The sequence below is a fragment of the Platalea leucorodia genome, assembly GCF_965183815.1.
Source record: "Platalea leucorodia genome assembly, chromosome: 14".
NCBI classification, from domain to species: Eukaryota; Metazoa; Chordata; class Aves; order Pelecaniformes; family Threskiornithidae; genus Platalea; species Platalea leucorodia.
The window spans coordinates 6,078,670-6,094,188 of NC_138836.1; the positions used below are offsets into that span (position 1 = coordinate 6,078,670).

Consider the following 15,519-nt stretch of genomic DNA (forward strand, 5'->3'; position numbering starts at 1 on the left):
CAGAGGCTGCAGAGTGTCTCTACAGTGTCAGTATAACAAAACCCCTTGCTGGAATGTCCAGTATATACACATATGTACAATTACCCAGCCCTTCCCTCCTCCTGGCCGCGCAGCGTGGGGCGGGATGGCTGGGGCATCCTTCGTCTCCTTCTGGTCAGGACATGGCTCGAGGCAGTTTCCCCCGAATCTCAGCTGGAGCCTGGCTGTCCTTCTGCCCTGTTTTTTTGCAGTCCGGGTCCTGGAGCAAGCAGGGAGCAGGCTGAAATCCGTCACGAGGCATGGGTGCGTGGCTGGGGGCCAGAGGCTGGCGGGGAAGGGCAGAGGTGTCCTTGGGTTGGGAAGCGGCAGCTCTCGTTTCAGACCCAGTAGCGGGAAGGCTGGTTTGGGGTCTGCTGTGCCCTTTGCTCGTGCCTTGCTGGCGATTCCCCCTTTGAGCAGCCCTGGGCAGGGCGTGCGGCCGGTGCAGCCCCGGCAGAGGGGATGGGTGATGGAGACTCTCCCTGAGCGGTTTGAAATCAGCTCGTTCACAGCAAGGGCTGAAACAACCCCCAGCGATGGGAGAGCCGAGCCCTGCTCTAAAGCAGCCGCAGGGATCCAGAGCCTGGGAGCTCTCGTTGCAGGGGATGGAGCTGGCTGGGGGTTGCTGGCTGCACGGCTGCCCGTGAGGCTGCCTGCATCTGTGCAGGTCTGGGAGGGAAGGGACCTCTCCGTGGAGTCTCCATCAAAGACGAGGCTCTTCCCGTTGGGATGGAGAGTCACGAAGCCCTCCAGAGACACGACAGTGTGGTTCATTAGGAGATCGTTATTTTAAAGAAGTCCAAGGCAGCTCTGGTGCCGATATGAGGAGCTGTAGAGATGCAACAGGAAGGCTTCAGGTCCAAACCCAGCCTCTTGCTGCCCATCAGAGCGGGGTTTGGCTATCGAGCACCAGGAGCCAGGCTTGGTCCGAGGTGGCCACGGTCGGAAGCGTGCCCCGGGGCGATGCCCAGCCACAGCGCCAGGCTTTGTGCCCCCGGCCCCTGAGGGCTGAGGAAGCGGGGACAGCGAGGATGCTTCCGTGCAGGTCAATCCCATGGGGGCTCGGGAGAGCTGCGGAGCCGCCCCTCGGCTTTGCTGGGGTTCCTCGTCTGCGCGGGGGGAGGCCAGTGGCAGGGTGGGGAAGGGGAGTTGGTTTCTCACAGGCTTTGGGGGAACCACACGGGTGCTGGGACTGGCAGTCTCTTGAGAGAGAGAGAGTGTTTGCACTGCAAACACCCCCAGTGACAGCCCCGCTGCTGGTGACAGCCCCAGCCGAGGCAGCACCGTCACACCTGCAGCCCCGCAGCAAAGCCACCAGCCCCAGCCCCGCTCTGAGGAGCACGAGGCCAGATCCGTGCTCCTGGAGTACAGGGGAGCTCCATGGGAGACACAGGTCTCTGCTCCCATCGCCTCCGATTTGTGACAAACCTGCTCCTGCTGCTCCAGCCGGGCAGGCGGGAGCTGTAATTCATCTCGCCGGCCCGGGGACAGGCTGCGTGTGAAGTAGCAGTGGAGCCACTCGGGCACTTGCAGGATCAGCCTATTCGCTCTGCAATAACCGGGAGAGATTTCTCATTATGCTGCCAGCAGCCCTGCGAGGCTTTTCAGAGCAGATCCAATATGAGGTCAAGTTCCCACTAAAATCAAGTGGCTGGGAAGGAAAACTTTGTTACTCGCAGCAGCAATGGTGCTGCTGTTTATTAGTCATCAGTGAACCAGCAGAAGGTTTTATTTTGCTGGGTTTACTGCAAGCGTTGGGCTGCGGCTGCGGCTCCCTCCCCTGCTTGCTCCACCGAGGTGGCACATTTCGCCTTCCCGCGGGGTGAGCTGCGGCAGGGCGGCCCTGGGGTGCCCCGGCAGCCCCCGGGAGCCGCCTCGTGCTCCTGCCCTGCAGCATCCCACCTTGGTGGCCTTAGGGATGCCAGTGGCAGCACCCCGCGCCCCTCGCTCCTCACCTGCAGCCCTGCTGTCTCCAGCCCGAGAGCCCCTGGGTGCAAAGCAGGGGAATGGGGTTGAAATACCCTATCACAGCCCCCTTGCACAGCTCTGAGCTGCCCGAAACCTCACTGTCTGGGGGGTTTTGCCAGGACAAAGCTGACCTGGGCACATGCAGTGCTGGGCACGGCTCCTTCCCACGGCTAGAAAGCCAGGCTTTCTGTATTTTCAACATTAAACCAGCACAGAGAGGAGATGCTCCTGCTGGAGACTCCCGTGGGCGTGCAGCCAGGAACAGGCATCCTGCCCCACCATCGGTCAGGGTGTTGGCGGCAGGGCTTGCACGGACAGGACCAGGGCGCAGCCGGCCGCTGGCAGGGCTGGGTCTGGCCCCGCTGCGGGTGAGTGCTGGGGGATGCGAGCATCAGCTCCTGTGACGGGCAGGGGGCTCAGCGCACCCCCCTCCCCACCGCCTCCCCGGCTTTCCACACAAATAACTCCTTCACCACCCACCAAATATGAAATATCCAAAGCCCCACTGACGCATCGCTCCAGCTATGACACCGAAGTCTTATCCTAACAGAGGGCCCAGCAATCACCACCCAATATTTCACTGTCGTGTGACATGCTGCTCGTGCTTTAATTCCTGCAGCATCAGCAGGGCAGCCAGCGCTGTCTCAGAGCCCGGGTTTGGGTTTACTTAACGAAGCCGGTGCAGGGATGCGCTCGGCGAGTGGCTGCCCGCACAGCCCGGCACAGGCAGCTCAGCGCCGAGCCCATGTGGTGCCTCTGAGTGCTTTGAAGGCAGACACGGGTTCCTCGGGGGAGCGGTAAATGGTTAAAAGCAAATAAATGCTGACAATGCTCTGCTTTGCCCTGCAGAAAGCCCCTGAGCCCTGCGTCGCGGTGTCCCCAGTGCCGGCACTGCCGTGCTGGAGCCAGTGTCCGACGGAGCTGTGCCAGGGAGCAGACATCGAGCCTGGCTCTGAGGTCTTTTTGGGGGGCTGGCGGGGTGCTGGGGTGGCACAGCTGAATGTGTGTGATGCCCCGGGCAGGGACTCACTGCAGGGGCCAGGCAGAGCCAGGGGAAAACTTCTCCTAGAGCTGGTGCTCCCGGAGAATCGAGCGGGGGTGCGTGGTTGAGCAAGGCAGCACCCCAAAGTGGGTGGCACCTTGTGGGCAACGCTCATCCTCGCCTCCCGCATCGCTTGTAGCGCAAGGTGAAGGCTCCGTGTCTGGTGCGGGGATGCCAGGGTGGGATGGGGAAGGGGAGGGTGAATGAAACTGGGCTGTTTTCTCCACCTAAACCACTGCGTTCCCACGGCTCAGCTCTGGAGCAAGAGCCTGTGAGCAGAGTCTGGCCTCTGGCACAGAAACTGCTCCGGGTGCTCTGGCAGGAAGACCACACTTCCCCCTCTCCCCTGGGCTTTCCCTCTGCTCCGGCTGCGCTGGCCGAGGAGGGCGGCTTCGGCGGGGCAGGAGCAGGCGGTCAGGGCTCCCGAGCCCTGGGTCTGTGCGCTGAGCTGGAGGGTCTGGGGCAGAGCCCATCACTCCAGGGTGGTCTTAGACAGGCCACCCCCCCGCACCGTGGACTACACCCCGTGTCCCCCCCTTTCCCGCGCTGCGGTGCAGGAGAGGGACGGGGGGAGCTGGACGCGTGCTGCCCTGCTCGTCCTCACGGCTTGGTGCTGGAAGCCCTGTCGCCTGCTCTGCCCGGACCCTTTGGCTCGGACGAGGGTCAGGGCCAAGTCCCCAGCCCCCCCCCACCTCCCGTCCCCCATCCTCTCCATCACCCCTTCCTCCGGCGTGACTTGCCTGGAAGGAGCAGGGCAGGCGTCACTGGTGTTCGGTCGATGCTCGCTCACCATGTGCCGTGGGGCCGGCAGCCCCAGCCCCAGCCATCCTCGGAGCCGCGGCCGGGCCAGGACAAGCCCAGGTCTCACCCAGGTGCAGGAGCCGTCGGCAGCGGGATGTGCCGCAGCCTGTGCCAGGGTGCTCCAAACCCCCGCTGATTTGCTGCTGTTTAAATGCTTCCAAGGATTTCCCACCAGGGACCGGTGCCGGGCGATGGTGCTGTGGCTGCTCAGCCAGCCCGGCCGCGGCTCGCCGGGGAGAGCAGTGGTGTCGGCTGCCAGCGCAGCCCGGGATGGACCGTGAGCAGACGCGGGCGGCAGGAGGGGCAGCGGCTACTGGGGAGGGAAAAGGGGGAAATCCCCCACCCGAGGAGAAACCTGCGGGCAGGTGACGTCACGGCGGGAGGAGGGAAGGGGCTCTCCTGCAGCGGGAGATGGTGGGGCTGGAGGAGGCAGGGTAGGAGGGTGGTGGGACCAGAGGGGCTGCCGAGGCAGAGCTGCTTCCCGCGGGACGGATGCCTCCGTCCTGGTCCTGGCATGCCACCTCGGGGCAGGGCAGCTGTTGCAAATGATGCAGTCAAACAGCAGCAGGGAGGCGACGGAGTAACTTATAAGCCGGGCAAAATGCAACCCCAAATATCCTTGTCTCCTCGGGGAGGGTGACTGCGGGAGCGTGCTTGGACTCTCTGGAGAGCTCCCTCCGGGTCTTGGCTATAAGACAGCGCATCTCCGCAGTGGCACACGTCTTGGCACACGCCCGTGGCCTCGGCTCCTCCTGAGGTCACCCCACCGCACGTCTGTCTGCATGCGAGCGCCCGTTCTGGGGCACAGCACCCAAAGCCAACCATCCCCGAAGGTAACACCGGGGAAGCCAGCGGAGCCGCCCCAGCAACGGCTGTGGCCCACGGTGGCACTTTGGTGTTTAAATGCGCTTCATTGCTACAAGTTGTCTTTGTTTTCCTGGCGAGGCAGCTCCTCTTGAACCGTATCCTTCCCAGCGCTTGAAAGCCAACCCGCCAGCAGCTCAGGAGGAGCCCAGCCGAGGACCCCTGCTGCCCATCGGTGTGAGCACCGCCATCCCCTAAGCTGGCTCTCCCGCCCCGACTCCGTACGTGCCACTGCCAGTTGGGAGCAAGTGGGGAGAGGAGAGCGAAGGAAGGACAACCCCGCTGTCATCTCAGATGCTCGTCTGCAGGTCACCATTGAGCAGGGTCCTTTGGGTTTCTGTGGTCTCGTTGAGCCTGGATTTGTCCTGCTTGCTGTCGCTCCGGTCCGCCTCATCCATGCCGCTGACCTTCACCAGGCAGAGGACGTTCTGAAAGCTCTTCTTGAAGTTGTCGGACAAGAAGGCATAAAGGATGGGGTTGGCGCAGCTGTTGGCGTAACTGAGGACCACCACGAAGTCGAACATGCCTTTGAGGACAGGCGTGGGCACGATCAGGACGGAGACCGAGGAGACGTTAAAGATGTAGAAGGGGAGCCAGCAGAAGATGAAGACAGCGACCACGATGGAGACCATCCTGGTGACTTTCTTCTCAGACTTTTTCCTCTTGGAGGAGCCCACTCTGATGCCCGAGGACTTGACTTTGATAATGATGAACAAGTAGCAAAGGCAGATAATGGTGAGAGGCACCAGGAAGCCCAAGATGAAGGCGTAGATGATGAAGCCCGTGTACCAGGCGCCTGACTCTCCCGGCCAGATGATGGTGCAGCTACTCCTGCCGTGATTATGCTGCACCCCAGCATAAATCATGATGGGCATGATCACCAACAGGGAGACGCCCCAAACGGCCACATTGATCATTTTGGCTGTCCTGGGCCGCCTCCACTTGGCAGATTTAATGGGATGGACAACAGCCAGGTATCGGTCAACGCTCATAACCGTCAAGCAGAAGATACTGGTGAACTGGTTGATCCCATCCACCGTCATGACAATTCTGCAGATGGCTTTGCCAAAGGGCCAGTGAACCAGGGCGACCTGCATGGCCAGGAATGGCAGACCGAGCATGAATAGCTCGTCTGCGATGGCCAGGTTGAGGATATAGATGTTGGTGATGGTCTTCATCTTGGCATACCGAAGGATGACGTATATCACCAGCGTGTTGCCACACAGCCCTATGATGCAGACCACGAAGTAGATGAAGGTGAGGATGGCGTTGCTGGTCAGGTCGAAGTGCTGGCCTGTGGCGTTCTGCGATGCGTTGGTGGGCGCCTCCAAGGAGAAGTTGTCGAAGGGGGAAGCCGGGGAGAACCAGAACGCCGTGGCGTTGGGCAGCTCGTATTCCAGCTCCATTGCTCTGCTGGTCCCTGGGCACTGCTGGTTCAGAGGAGCCGAGATGTCATCTTCCCTTGCTCTGGGGATAGAGCAGAAGATTCTAGAAATCAGAGAATAAATAGAAATGAAGGGATTCCTGGGGAGGATTTGCCCATCCTGCTACCAAGCTCCGTGGGGGAGATGCTCCCTGGAGGGGCTTTCCCCAAACCACCTCCCACTCTCCCCTCCGGAGCCCGTGCGGTGCGGAGCAGGCTGCCCTGGACACACCACAGCTCCTCCCAGCTCCGGCGATACCGGAGTCCTTGAGACTCCCCAAATCCAACCGGTGAGTCCCCGGTGGGTGCGACTGATGCTCGGAGCACTGAGCGCAGGGGGAAAACCTTTTCCCTTGCCTTGCCTGCCGGCGGGGTGCCAGCCCCTCTCCGTCCCGGCCACGACCCGAGCCGGGACGGGCACCCCGAGCCCGGACGGCTCCCGTGGACGATGAGCTCGGGTCCCCATCCCTCCGCTCCCCGCCGCTGCAGCCCCCCGGGGGCACCCGGTGCGGCCCCGCCGCTCACCTGCTCCCGCCGCCGCGCCCCGCCCCGCCCCGGCCCGGCCCGGGGGGCAGCGGGGAGGCACCGGCGGCTCGGCTCCGCACCGCTCCGCACCGCTCCGCACCGCACCGCACCGCTCGGCTCCGCGCACCCGCCGCTGCCGGCGCGGCTCCGCCGCCGGACCCAGCGCACGGGCTGCGCCCCGCCCCGCGTGGGGCGGCTCTGCGGGGCCGGGGCGGGGACAGCGCGGCTCTGCCCGCCCTGCCCGCCCTGCCTGCCCTCCCCTGCCCACCCACCCTGCCCTCTGCCCACCCTGCCTGCCCGCCCGCCCTGCCTGCCCTCCCCTGCCCACCCTGCCCTCCTCTGCCCTCTGCCCACCCTCCCTGCCTGCCCTCCTCTGCTCTCCCTCCCTGCCTGCCCTCCTCTGCCTGCCCTGCTCTGCCCTCCCCTGCCCTCTGTCCATCCTGCCTGCCCGGCTCTGCCCTGCTCGCCCTCCCTGCCTGCCCTCCTCTGCCCTCCTCTGCCTTCCTCTGCTCTCCCTCCCTGCCTGCCCTCCCTGCCCGCCCTGCCTGCCCTCCTCTGCCCTCCCTGCCCGCCCTGCTGTGCCCACTGCCCTGCCAGCACCCTGCCAGCCAGGCGGGGCACCTCGGCTGCCCGTGGCCCTGGGTGCTGCTCCTAGAGGTCGGGCCGGCCGTGCGGTGCCAGGCTTTGCGCCTGGGAGCGGAGCCTCTCCCGCTCGCAGAGGCTGTTGGTGCACGGCAAAGGGTGACCAAACCCAGGGGCTCGGGGGGTCCCAGGGGCACGTGCAGGGACCCTGGCTCCCCCCAGCGCGTGGCGGGACCTGCCTGGCTCCTCAGGGCTTCCAGCAGAAGAGACCTCCCAGGGCCACGCACCTCTCAGCTCCTTCCTCTTCCTCGCACGACCTTGGCCTTGCTGCCTGGCTCTTGCTGCAGAAGCAACATTCTGGTTCCAGCAATGGTGCAAAGTCTGCCCGGAAGCTGGGAATACCTTGGCCCCGGGATTTTGCACCTTGCCACCAAAGGCAAGGCTAGGCAGGTCCTCGCTGGCTCGGCACAGCCTGGGAGAGCTGGGAAGGGGATGCGGCGATTGCCCACAGCTTTGGGGTCTCTGGAGACTTGCGCAATACAGGTGGCTACTGCCGCAGCCTCTCCCTCTGCAGTTACCCAGTAACGATGACTGGAGGAGGAAGACCAAAAACGAGAGGTTTGGGAGAGATAACCTCTGCTCTGGTTTGTTTGAGATCTTGAAAGCAATTAAATAATAGCTATTCCTCTCCCCCCCGCCCCTTTCCATCACTTATCAAAGAGACAATAGAAAGCAGGAAATTAAGAGTGACTTGGAACAAAGAGCCCGGAGCAAGGCTGCTGATTGCGGCAAGAGGGGCTGGGAGGTTCTCATTTGCACTTAGCCATCCACTTCCCAAGGTGGATCTGAAGACACAGGGTCCTGGAGCATGAGTGAGAATCACGATTGGCCTCATAAATCTTTAGGAGGCTGGAAAAAGCTTCTTCTGAAATAAATGATGTGGAAATTATTATCCCAGTAAAAGTGCGTGAGGAAGGAGGATAGGGAAGAAGACGGTCTGGCTGATGCGGATGGAGGATCGGGTCTCGGCAGGGTGCTGCCCACTGGGGTTGGCGTGTCCCACGGCGCATCACCTGCGCGAGCCCAGCGGGCAGCTCCCTGGGCTGCTGCTCTGGGCAGGGTGGCTGCACGTGGCCCCTGGGACCACCGCCGTGCTCTGCCTGCTGGAAACGCAGGCAGAGGTGCAGGCAGAGCAGCGATGTTCCCCGACCCCGGGGAGGAGGGAGTGCAGCACACCAGCGTGGCACAGGAGGGGTTCTGATGCCTTGTGACCTTTTCATGGTTGTTTTACCCTCTCTCGGCTGGTTCCTGTGCCCAGGAGGGATGTCCTGACCGTACCCTTCCCTCAAAGCCACAAGGACAGCCGTCGCCGGCAGCGGGAAGGGCAGCGTAAAGCCTTGCTGTGCGCATTTCCAGTGCTGCCTCCTTGAATTTCTCCCCTGAATGGGTGACGCTGCCACATCCCTCCCTTGGGTCCCTTGGGGCGCAGCACCTGAGGTCCGCAAGCCTTGCTCGTGGCAGGTCGGCGTGCCGCAGTCCCCCCTCGCCCCGGCACCAAGACCAGCGCCCAGCCTGGGCTCGCAGCGGTTTCTCCCAGTGCTCCGCATGGTGCTGAGCATGGTTTTCCCGCTGTGCCGGGGGGCTGGAGCGGCGGGCGGCTGGGGCAGGGCGAGCGTGGGGATCCCGGGGTGCCGTCCACCAGCTGTGGGGCTGCTTGGGGCTGCTGGCGGAGCGTCAGGGCTTCGGCCGCCCTCTGCCCTTCACTTTCACCTCTGTGGGAAGCTGGTGTTGGATGCAGGGGCCAGGGAGCTGTGTGAATTCAGCCAGCAAGCTCGTTTGGCTAAAACCAGATCTGATCTTCATTAAAAAAACCCCAAAACTAATGTAATGGTGGGTCGGTGTGTATTAAGGGGCTGATCTGAGCTGATATCCATCCAGCGAGGAGTGCTGCAGCAGCTAGCTGAATCGGGAAGCTGTGTTTGAGCCTTTTGAAGAGATTTTTTTTATTCTGCTTAGATTTAGGGTTGCATTATAGCCTAGTGTAGGGTCTGATCCATACCTCTGGGTGGTCTCTGGTTTGGAGAGACGTTGTCTTACCCCAGCAGCTGGTTTGGTGCTGGCAGATAAACTCCTCTTTGTCCCTTAGCCTGGGAAGCATCCACTCTGCTGAAAAGCAATTTACTGGCAGGGCTGGATATAGGAGAAATGCACAGCCTCTTCCCACACGGCTTTGATGGCCGATATAACCCATGGGAGAGGGGCATGGGGATTACGTGACCACAAAGTGGTTTTTAAAGTCCTTCCAAGTTTCCTGCCATCCATTCCCAGCTGTTCTGCAAGAGTCCCCATGGAAAACGGTGCTTTCGACCCCTGTCCTGGAAATGAGTGTTGTAAGGAGCTGGGGCTTTGGTTGCCAATGGAGGGGTAGGGTGAGCCGGCCTTTCTCCCCAATACGTGGAGGGGAGGCAGCGAGATTGCATTTTGCAGGAATGAAGGAGGTTGTGTTGGACTGGTGGGGCTCTCTGATGGTGGAGGAGAACTGGAGGAACTGGGAGGCAGCTGCCGTTCCCCAGCAGTCAGGAGGGGAGGGATTTGCTCCCGAGCGCAGCTCGCTCCGCAGCTTGCTCCTCCTGTGCTCCGCTTGCCTGCAGCCGCCCCACGCTGCTGGGGGAGAGATGGGGGTGCGTGGGGCCAGTCACCCACTTTTGGGTCCCGAGTGGGTGCCACGGGGTCCCCGCGCATGCCCTGCCTGTCTCAGCCCTGTCCATTGCTGTCCTCAGGAGTGTCCCTGCCCACAGCCCTTCTGCCGGTCTCTCCCGTTACGTCTGTTAATGACTGATGGCAAAAATGCCGGGTCATCGCTCTGGGCCCTGTTTGTGCTGGGGGATGGGTCCCCGGGGGTTAAAGCTTCCTCTCATCTCCTTTCCTCGGGGTGCCCAGCTGCAGTGTCCCATGGCGTGGTGGGAAGGACCTTTGCAGGGAGCGAAGTGATGCCACGGGGCCTCGCTGCCCCCGGCACTGTCCCCGCTCCCAGCGCGCGGGGCCAGCCCGAGGAGCCCCGGGGCTCATCATCGCCTTTGCAGCGTGGCGAGCCGGCCCCGAGCGGCTCTGCCTCCCTGCACGGAGAAGCCATGCCCAAGCCCGCTCCTCCCCAGCACACTGCCCTCGGAGGGACCCCGCTGTCCCCCGCGGCCGCAGGGACAGGGCCAGCACAGGCGGGGATGACTGGGGCGTTTCCTCTCCCATGGGCGCTTTGGGTGACACTGCCCTTTCCCTGCCCTTTCCCTTCCCATCTCCAGCCAACAGCCACAGGCGGCTTTGGTGGCTCTGCTGACGCCGGGCTGGAGGCTGCCTGGCTCAATTACAGGGATGCCTGGGATGGGGGAAGGCTTTGCTATCTGCTAATTAGCCAGACAAACAGGCCTGGACCATCTCCCCGCACCCCTGAGGCAGGGCAGAAGCAGGCTGGTGGCTGCCGGACGATGTGATCTAATCGGGCAGCGTCTGCAGCGGTGATTGATGGGGCGGGAGAGGCGCTGGCGCCTTCACCTGGGGCCATGGCAGGCGGTAGCATCCCCGCACGCCCCGCAGCATCCAGACCTTGCGGGATGCAGGTTTCTCCGCGCCCCTGGCGGGTCGGAGGCTCTCCCTGGGGAGCCCCGCACCCTCCGCATACGGCTCCTTCCCCAGAGCTGCCTCCCGCTCCCGCCAGACCTCCCTGCAGACGGTTCCTTCCTCCTGCTCCCGCCTCTCCCATTCTCACCCTGCCGTTATTTGCCTCCGTAATTAGTTTATTGATCTCTACTGAGGGTACCGGGACTGGGCTGCGGTGAAAGCTGCTGCACACATTCCCTGTGAATCATATTGCTAAACCCCTGATGCTAATGAGCCTTTGGCAACCATGGACCGAAATCTCTGCTCCTGCCTGTGTCTCTCCCCGCTGTGCCTGGCTTGTTGGAGGGTCGTGCGCGTTAAATCGGGACTTAAGAGTACTCCGCATTTGGCAGTCAGGCTTCCTGCACCAGCTTGAAATGTCGGGGTTAGTTACAGCACGCGCCGATCTGCTGGTATTCGCATCCCCTCCTGTTCAAAGCAGCCGCGGGTTGCAGCTCAGTGCCGGTGGGACTCTGCGCTCCCCCAGCCTTGCACCGCATCCATCGCGTCTCTCACGGGGAGCCTAAAGCTGGCAGAGAAGCGTAAAGCTGTCACTTTGTGCCCTGTGACTAATAGGTGCCATTAGCTGGTGGGATGGAGATGGTGTGCCCTGCCTGGCCCTGCCTGGCGCTGCCTGCCGTGCTGTGCTGCTCCCGTGCTCCGTCCTCTGGGATGTCTCTGGATGTCCTCGTTCCCTCGGCTTGGCAACCGCCTTGGTGCGGGTCCAGGCTGGCTCCGTTCACCGCCCCAGCGTGACACGGATGGATTTGGGTTGGGAAAGAGCCCGGCCATGAGCCCAGCCTGCGCAAAGGGGACACAGGGCAGGACAGAGGGAACCCACTTGCCATGCCTGGTGAGAGGCACAGCTGGGGCATCGCCAAACCTGCCTCAGCCCACGGTGCCCCAGGCCATCGCTGTGCTGGGATGTGTATCTCTGCACCTTCTGCCTGCTGCAGCTACCCCACACATTGCTAAGGAGTTTTATTGCAAAAAAACAGAGAGATTTGGGTCCTGGCTGCCCAGCGGCCCCAGGGCTCCCGGAGCCGGGACTGCGGTGCTGCCCCTTGCAGTATCTCACGCACCGTAATGAGAGATTGCACAAGATTTTATGCCCCTTTTGTTGTTTAAAATGCATTTTAGGGACTCCAGGGGATGCATGGTTGTGACCGTGGTCATCCTTCCAAATGAGCCCTCCCTGGCGCTGCCTTTGCCTGCCTGCACCGGGTGCAGCGGGAGGGGTGACTGCCCATCTGCCTGGCGTGGGGAAGGGGCTGGACTGGACCCTGTCCCCGTCCCTCGCCGGGGCTGAGCTGTGGAGGACGGGCAGGACCGTGCAGGCAGGCGGGAGGTGGAGCGGCTGGTGCGAGGGCAGCCCTGTTATCCTGGGAAAGGTGACGTGGGGGAAATGACACCGGGGACGGGAGGTGGGAGTTGATTTTGCTGATGCTTCTGCATGGACTCTCGCTGCCATCACGACTGTCCCCATTGCCCAGGGCTGCCCACACGTCCCCAGGCAAGGCTGTCCCTGCCAGCCGCCCCCAGACCGTGGCAGCGTGCAGGGCTCCTGTGGCAGCAGTGTCCCCACGGCCAGCCCTGCCGGCTCACCAGCTGTCCCCAGCCCTGCCAGCCTCTCCGTCACGGCTGGCTGGGGAACCCCCGGGCGGCGGGGGGAGCTCCGTTTGCTCCGTCCCCACATCCCTCCCAGCTGGCACCTGCCTTGTTACGGGGGCTAATGAAGGATGCAGGCGACTATAGGCAGAGATTGATGAAATCCTAAATCAGAGAGGTTTCAAATGGCCTTGACCTTTCCCAGCTGTCAGGGGAGGCTGATCAAAGGCTGTTAAAAGACAACCACTCTAATAAAGAAGTGTTATGTTGCAGAAGAGTTGAATGTGTCCTTCTGCCATCCCCTGCACCCTCCGGCATGGCACAAGCAGGAAGCACCAGCAAGCCCCGGGCCTGGCCTGGCTCCCTCTGCCCCGTGGCCATCGGCGTAAGCCCCTCTCCCTCCTGCCAAGGCCGGTGAGCGGCTAGGGAGGAATCGCTGCCGGAGCCGTTTCTGCCCCCAGCCCACCCGGGGCCTGGCCGCCGTGTGCCCCGTGACGGTGCTTTGAGGGGACGTCAACGGGTGGGAGAGGATGGCGGTGGTGCCCGACGCACCCTCCAAAGGCCGTGCCGGGGACGATGCCAGCGGTGCCGGGTTGTTGCCAGCAGGCTGCCATGTGCTGATCATTAGGGTGCAGCAGTTGTTAATGAGCACGGCTGCTTGCGCTGCACGGGCACAGCTCACCACGCCGACGTCGGGGCCACGCTCGCAAGCTGCTGGGTGGCAGGAGGGGACGCTCTCAGGACGCCCCAATCCAAAGACCAGGAGCCTAGAGGGCAGCCCTGCCCGGGTTCGCCTTGCAGCGGGGGGATGCTGCGCCGTGCCCGGCGGTGGCGGTGGCGGTGACAGTGGCGGTGACAGCTCCCCTCCGCGCCTTGCCGCGCCCGCCCGCGCCGCCCGCCCGCGCCGCTCTCCCGCCGCCTCTCCTTCCCGAAACGCAGAAAACCGCGGGCGGCCCGCCCCCGCCGCGCTCCCATTGGCGAGAACCGCGGTAGTGGGCGGGGCGGCGACACGTGTGCCGGTACCAGGAAGTGGCGGCGGGGCCGCGGCGGGGAGCGCCGGGCGGTGAGCGGGGCCGGGGGCTCCGGGCCCGGGCGGCGCGGGGTGCCCGCGGTAGGGCTTGGGGGGAGCCCGGTAGGGTGTTGGGGTCCCCCCCTTGGGGACTGGGGGGGGCCCGGGGTGCTGGGGGCGCGGGCTGTAGGACGGGGGGGGTCTCCCTCTCACCGGGGGAGGGGGTCGGGGCCCGGCAGCCGGGGGGGTCCGACCCGGGCACCCACCCCGCGGGGCTCGGCAGCGGCCCCGGGGCCACGCCGGGGGCCTGGGAGGGCCTTTTAGGGGGGAGAAGGCAATAGCATGTGTATTTCCTATATATTTATATATGCACGTATAAATATACCTGTGTGCTTCGGTGTACTTCGATATAACTGTATAACGACATGTGCATTCTGCTATCTTTATATGTCTATATTTACGCACACGCGTGTCTTTTCTCAGCAGTGCTGCTCCCTGGGCCGTGCGCGGAGCACGGCGTGCCCGGATAACGCTCCCCTGGTCCTGGGCAGCCCCTCGGCGCTGAGCCCCGTTTGGGTGCCCCGTCCCGGGACTCGTCCCCCTTTTCCCTTGGTCCCGGGGCACCTGCAGCCGGGTGCTGCGAGGGCGTTCGCCTTCAGCGCCAGTACAGTTGTTTTTTTTGGCACAAATAAGTGCCACCAAGAAGTGGGACATGATGCACGTGCCTGGGAACCACCCAGGGATGTGGGACGAGGTGTCCCCTCGCTCGGCGAGGGTCGAGCACTGTTTCTTTGCGTTTCCCCGGAGCGGCTCTATCCTGGTGCCAGCTTGGGGGGCTGAGCCCCAGATCAGCATCGGGTCATGCACTGGATGGGATGTGGTGCATCCTGTCCCGCCTTGGCCCCTCCTGCTCCTCTGAGCTCGGGTTAAATCACAAAGCCTTACTTAAGGGGAAGAGAGAAGCTGAGAGAGGTGGTGCAGGGAGGACGGTTAAGCTCACTCTGTCCCCTTTGGTGAGGAGGGGTTTGGGGCACGCTCCCCTGTTAACCAGGGAGGAATTTGGGGATTATTCTCTGCCTTGAAACACCAGGCGCTTCTCCTGACGCACCTCATCTCTCCTAGGTCAGCATGATCCCGGGGCACGGGCCGGTGATCCAGTCGGTGCTGGGAACCTTCCTGACCTGGGGGCTGACGGCGGCTGGCTCGGCGCTGGTGTTCGTGTTTTCCAGCGGGCAGGTGGGTGCTGGGATCGCCTCCTCTGTCCCCGGGAGGTGAGCGGGGTCCGGGGCGGAGAGCCGCGCTGTGCTCCCAGGTGGGTTTGGCAGCCTGGTCCTAAGCGTGAGGGACTTGACATTGACCCTGGGAGGTCCTGGGGTGGGAGGAGAAAAAAATCCAGCTCATTTCTCTCCCGTGTGTCAACACAGAAAAGGGAAGAAGCAAATCAAATTCCTGACCCCCGGCTGTGGTATGCGCTGTAGCGCGGCTCACAGCGTTCGGGAGATGGGGCAGAGCCGCAGGCAGGGCTCTGTGTTCGGAACAGCAGGTTCTCCTCCTGTAACCTGGTTTCTCCGGTACAGGATTCAGGTCAGCCTGTGCTCAGACCAAGCAAAGTGCTGATCGCTAAGTCATCTTATATTCCAAAATTAGAGGCCCCCCTTGCTGTTGTGTTCAAAATTGCCCGGATGAATTTATTATTTATGCTTCTCTCTTGTGATGATTTATTCAGGAGTTTGTTGCAAAGCACGATTCCCATTGCAGTAGCACGTCGATTTTCTTCCTGGGGGAGGGCAATGTGCTAAAGAAGAAAAACTGCACTGGGAGTTAAGTGGGCAGGATACGTGCTGGGTTACTGGAAGACTAATGGCTTTGTTTATAGCAGCCTGTTATTAGAGGAATCAAAATCTTGAAGGGGGGGAAGTGCAGGGCAGTGTGCACAGATGGGCACGAGAGTTTCTGGTTTACCTTTCCATATCCTCAGGGCATTTTGGTGTGGGCACTGGATGGGCTGAGCCCAGTCCGGGCAGT

The 15,519-nt window shown here is 62.7% G+C and overlaps 2 protein-coding genes across 7 annotated transcripts in view; one reads left to right on the forward strand and one right to left on the reverse strand.

The window, feature by feature from the left end:
* Window positions 1-15,519, forward strand: part of SLC39A11 (solute carrier family 39 member 11) — a 116,855-nt gene that overhangs the window by 5,246 nt on the left and 96,090 nt on the right. For 2 of the 6 annotated variants that reach the window (XM_082326882.1, XM_082326886.1), the window contains exon 2: window positions 14,617-14,730. In XM_082326882.1, coding sequence (XP_082183008.1) covers window positions 14,617-14,730 — 114 coding nt within the window. Of the gene's footprint in view, window positions 1-6,339; window positions 6,407-13,508; window positions 13,618-14,616; window positions 14,731-15,519 lie in introns of those variants that run through there. The other 4 variants (XM_082326887.1, XM_082326884.1, XM_082326883.1 and 1 more) reach the window with 4 other exon arrangements.
* Window positions 4,984-6,099, reverse strand: SSTR2 (somatostatin receptor 2; the record flags this gene model as incomplete). The annotated part of the gene is made up of 1 exon (XM_082326656.1): window positions 4,984-6,099. The coding sequence occupies one exon, from the start codon at window positions 6,097-6,099 to the stop codon at window positions 4,984-4,986; it is 1,116 nt and encodes a 371-aa protein (XP_082182782.1).